This window comes from Columba livia, chromosome 2, assembly GCF_036013475.1.
Source record: "Columba livia isolate bColLiv1 breed racing homer chromosome 2, bColLiv1.pat.W.v2, whole genome shotgun sequence".
Lineage (NCBI taxonomy): Eukaryota > Metazoa > Chordata > Aves > Columbiformes > Columbidae > Columba > Columba livia.
Window position 1 is genome coordinate 74,214,261 of NC_088603.1, and position 4,894 is coordinate 74,219,154.

General features: G+C 57.4%; 1 protein-coding gene across 1 annotated transcript; it reads left to right on the forward strand.

Annotated features, from left to right (window-relative positions):
* The first annotated feature begins 1,464 nt into the window (after positions 1–1,464).
* FOXQ1 (forkhead box Q1) lies at positions 1,465–4,515 on the forward strand. The gene has a single exon (XM_065052528.1). It carries the CDS (start codon positions 2,366–2,368, stop codon positions 3,599–3,601), a length of 1,236 nt encoding a protein of 411 aa, XP_064908600.1. The 5' UTR covers positions 1,465–2,365; the 3' UTR covers positions 3,602–4,515.
* Positions 4,516–4,894: the final 379 nt, after the last annotated feature.

Consider the following 4,894-nt stretch of genomic DNA (forward strand, 5'->3'; position numbering starts at 1 on the left):
ATTAAATGCTTTACTGAAAGATCGCCGTTTACATTACATGGAGACAACAACAACAAGGAACCAAGAGAGGTCTCCCTCCTCTTATTTTTGTCTTTCTGAACTGCCAGCATTTCTGAACTGGTACAGCTTTAGTGAGAATAGAAAGACATAAAACCTGTTATTATTAAAGTTAGCAAGAGTACAACCAAAAGGACAGAAGAACTTCTCATGGTTCAGTATTTACCATTTAAGACCCATGCAGACTGAAGAAATGGCAAAGCTTTGAAACAAAAGGCAGGTGTGGGGGGGAACATATATTCTGTTCAAGAGAGATCAAGACAGAAAGTAGTGCTGTTTGTTTCTTCTGTAAGTCTTCTAAACCTGCCTTTTTTCATGCTCCTCTCCAACACCACTTAAGAGCCCAAACACAACAGCATAGTCCTAACCGAAGTGATTCTGCATTAAGTATTTATTCTAAAATAAGGTCTGATTTAGAAAGACTGCTTTTGGAAATATGGAGCAATACAGCTCTTACTCCAGGACACAAAATTCAATGTGTATGTATGAAAAATAAAACACAAGCACCACACTAGATTTCTGCTGATGTTTTTGTTTTGTTATTGTTTTGCAGACGCTAGCGCTACTGCTATATTAAGTCAAATGGCATTTTGCAATTGACTTTGAACAGTGAGTAGGATAGGACTGAACAGAGAGTTTTCAGAGAAGCCACTGCTGAACAGCTCTCTTCATTGAGTTGGTCTGTCCAGTACACTGTTGAAAGAGGCAAAAACATCTGAAGGAAGGTAAGACCTTGTCAACTGAAACCAAATTACAAACCCCAAAATCAGGACTAATTTTTCTATAAATAAAAGTGTCTAGATAAAATTACAGAATATTTTTTTGTCTCAAGTTGTACAGAAAATTTACAGATCTACAAAATAGAAAAAAAAATCACTTTTTAAAAACGCATTAGAAGATTTTATTGGAAAGCAACAGATACAACAGAAAAGTTACAAACTCAGAATCCAAAAGATCAAGCAACGCTACTATATGCACATTAACATGCTTAAAACTAAGGTTAAGATTTTACTAATTATCCCGAAGCAAAAGCCCACAGCATTGCCTACCTGTCTACCTGTTCCCATTTTGCCCCTGCACCGGGTGTGGTTATGAAAGAAGAAAAGGGGGGCCAGGACGGTAACAACTTTGTCAGGCTACATAAATCATTAGGAATTCGCAACTGCGAAGCCGTGTATTATTTTCCAACAGGTTGTTGAGCTGTCACATTACAACTTGTTTCTATATACGGCGCTATTAAAATAAATCACTGCAATGTAACAGGTTCTGCTCTGCCACCTATAAGTCATTCTGTATTTTACACCTGGGAGGCGGGCCCGGCTCTGCGAAGTCGCGCCGAACTGCTGCTTCATTCGAAATACCCGGGAAGGGGAGGGCCTTGGCTGGAGAAAATACAAACAAGTTTCGTAAAATAACTTTCCAACAAGACTTCGCTGTCATCTCAGCTAATTACGGCTCTGATACGGCTTATTAGCGCATACCTACCTTTTCTACCTTGCTTCCCCACCCACCACCCTTTCAGATCTTTGTCCTGGCTCCGCCTCCTGCCGGCGTTATAATGGGCTGGTCTGAAAGTGGTGGAGAGACACAGAACCACAGGGGAAGAGAGAGATAATGACAATAACACTAATAACACTAATAACCTGGCTGCTGCCCGCGCAGCAGCGAGGAGTCAGCCCGGTGTCCCGGCACTGACGGGGGCCGAAGCCGGAGAGAGGAGTGACCCCGACGTCCCTCGAGAGCTTTTCCACACGGCCGGTGAACGCCGGACGGCACCATCAGCAGCGGCCCCGAGGAGGACCGGGCTCGGGGGGACGCGGAGAGGAGCTGGCTCCGGCAGCCGCTCGCTCTCACCGGCCAAGCGGGGGCCTTCTTGCCCCTCCGCGGCAAACCGCTCTCCTCCGGCCCCATGGAGCAGCGAGAGTAAAGAGCGAGAAGGACTGAAAGGGGGCCGGAAAGAGAGCGAGCGCCCCGGGACAGGGAGAAGGAGGTGGAAGCCGGAGGAAGCGCCCCGTCCCCCCCGTCGCCGCCAAGGTCGGCTGGGCACCGCCGCCTGTCCTCGGCGTCCACCAGCGGGGAAGGGGGTCAGCCCCCTGCCAGCGACCGCCGGGGCGGCCGGGCGAGGCGGGCGCGGAGCCCCGCTGCCCTGTCCTGCCTGGCTCCGCGGAGCTGTCCAAGGCGGCGCGGGGTCGTAAACCTCGTGGGTCGCCTCGCTGCCCCCCGCCGCCCTTGAGGCCTCGCCGAGGGGCGGGGGTCGCGCCCGCCCAGGGGAGCTGCGGGGCGCGGGGGGGCTGTCGGCGCCGCCGCCATGAAGCTGGAGGTGTTCTCGCAGCACTACGAGGACAAGCTGAGCGCCGGCAGCGACCAGGAAGGCAGCGGCTCCCTCTCCCCGGCGCCGGTCGAGAGCGAGCTGGGCTCGGACGGTGACTGCGCCGCCAACAGCCCGGGCGGCGGGTCCGTGGGGCCGGGGCACCCCCTGCCACCGCCCCCTGCCCCGCAGGCGCCGCCGCCGCCGGCCGAGAGCGCAAAGGGAAAGCCCTACACGCGGCGGCCGAAGCCGCCCTATTCCTACATCGCCCTGATCGCCATGGCCATCCGCGACTCGGCCGGCGGCCGCCTGACCCTGGCCGAGATCAACGACTACCTGATGAGCCGCTTCCCTTTCTTCCGCGGCGCCTACACCGGTTGGCGCAACTCGGTGCGCCACAACCTCTCCCTCAACGACTGCTTCGTCAAGGTGCTGCGCGACCCGGCGCGGCCCTGGGGCAAGGACAACTACTGGATGCTCAACCCCAGCAGCGAGTACACCTTCGCCGACGGTGTCTTCCGCCGCCGCCGCAAGCGCCTCAACCGCGCCGCCCCGCCGCCGCAGCCCGCCCGCCCCGCTGCCACCGTTCCACCGCCGCCGCCGCCGCAGGAGGCGGCCGGAGCGGGCGCCGCGTCCTCCGGAGGTTCCCCGCGGTGCTGCTGCGCCTCCTCGCCCTGTAACTGCGCGCCGGGAGCCGCCGCCAAGGAGGCAGCGGTGGTGGGCGGCGGGGAGGCGGCGGCGGCGGGCGGCGGAGGCGCCAAGTTCTCCAGCTCCTTCGCCATCGAGAGCATCCTCCGGAGGCCGGCGGGGCCCCGCGGCGCCCCGCAGCAGCCGCCGACGCACGCCCGCCTCCTCTGGCCGGCACCGCCCGCGCCCCCGCACCTGCTGCCCGGCCCCTACCCGCTGCTCCCCTACCCACCTGCCGCGCAGCACCCGCCCGCCGCCGCCCTCTACGGCGGCGGCCTCCTGCAGCTCTGCGCCTACGGGCTGGGTGAACCGTCGCCGCCGCCGCTGATGCTGGGGGGGGGCGAGCGGCAGGCGCTGGCCCACGGCGAGCCGCCGGCGGCCGAGCGGCCGCGGGCGCCGCTTTTCCCTGTTCCCCTCCCCAAGGGCGGGCGGGGGCCGCCGCCCGGCTCACCGCTCTACGGGCCTCTCCGGCTGGCCGGAACGCTGCAGCCGGCGGCGGGGGGCTCGGCCTCGTTCCATCCGTACGCCGTGGAGACCCCTCTGGCTTAATGGAGCCCCCCTCCTCCCCTGCGAGGGGCCTGTCCGGGGAGGCGGGGAGGGGGAAAGGAGGAGGCTCTGGATCTCGCACTTTAACTCCAGAGGCGACCAAAGCCTCCAAGCAAAAGCCTCGGTGACTGTGCCTTAGTGTAATGACAGCGGGTTTAACTTAAACCAAAAAAAAAAAAAAATCAAAACCACCAAAACAACTGTCGTTTTGGACATAGCCATGTGCCTCAAGTGCTTCTTACTGTTCGTTGAGACTACTTGACTTCAGCCACTCCCTCGCCCCCTCCTTTCTATCCCCACTCTTGTCCCCGCATCTCCTGCCACCAAAGCCTTGGGCAGCGGAGCAGGGGGTGCCCCCGCGGAGAGGCGCGGCGGTGGCAGCCGGGGGATGCGCTGTGCACTCGGGAGAGCGGGGAGGTGGGAGGGGGGCCGGGGCGGCTGCCGGGAGGAGCAGGGAGAGAGAAAGGGAGGGGGCCGGGGGCTGCTGTGGAGCCATAGGTCTGTACTGCAAAGCGATGCATCACTGTGCCAAAAGAAACCTTTTGTCCTGTCCGGCATCTAGCATTTCGTGGGAAGGGAGGACATTAAATTATTTATAAAGCAGTGTTTTTAACACAGAGTGCAGCTTTTTTAATTAATTGGTGTTCTTGCGGGGGTGGGGACGTGAGAAGGGGAAGGGCTCAAGGAAATGTCAGGCATTGTCTCCTGTACTGGTTGGCGTTGTACATTTCAGGCCAACACCACTACTACTGGAAAGAGAATAGTAATTTTTTTTTCATATTTTATTTTTATGTTTGTATGTAATATATGTGCGCGTGCATTTTATTGGCGCTCGGCGACGATGTTTTTCCTTTCTTTTTTTCCTCCTCTCCCCCGAATAAAAGTTGCCCTCTAAATAAAGACGGTAATAAGGAGAAGAGCGTGATGGCTGTGCTGACGTGGAGGGAGGGGAGCCTGCAGTGGAGCAGCCTTGGCCGAGGAGCGCTTAGGCTTCGGGGGCTGCCCTTTTCTCCCCATCCCTCCCAACGGGTAGAGGTGCCGCGTACGGAGCCGGCTTATTTTGACCACGGAATGTAAGAGAGGTTCTCCTCTCGGGGTGCCGCCAGGTTTGGAAGTCCTTTTCAATTCCTCGAGTCAAATCAGGTTTACCCGCCGACGCTCAGCCCTGCAGAAAGGCTGAAAATTTGCAGGCTGGCAGGCTGGCTGCCCGACTTGGGAGCAGCATGCCTAAGTCCTGCGCATCTGGTTGCTTTTCTTTATTTTTTTTCCTTCTTTTTCTTGTTTTCCCCGAAGTAC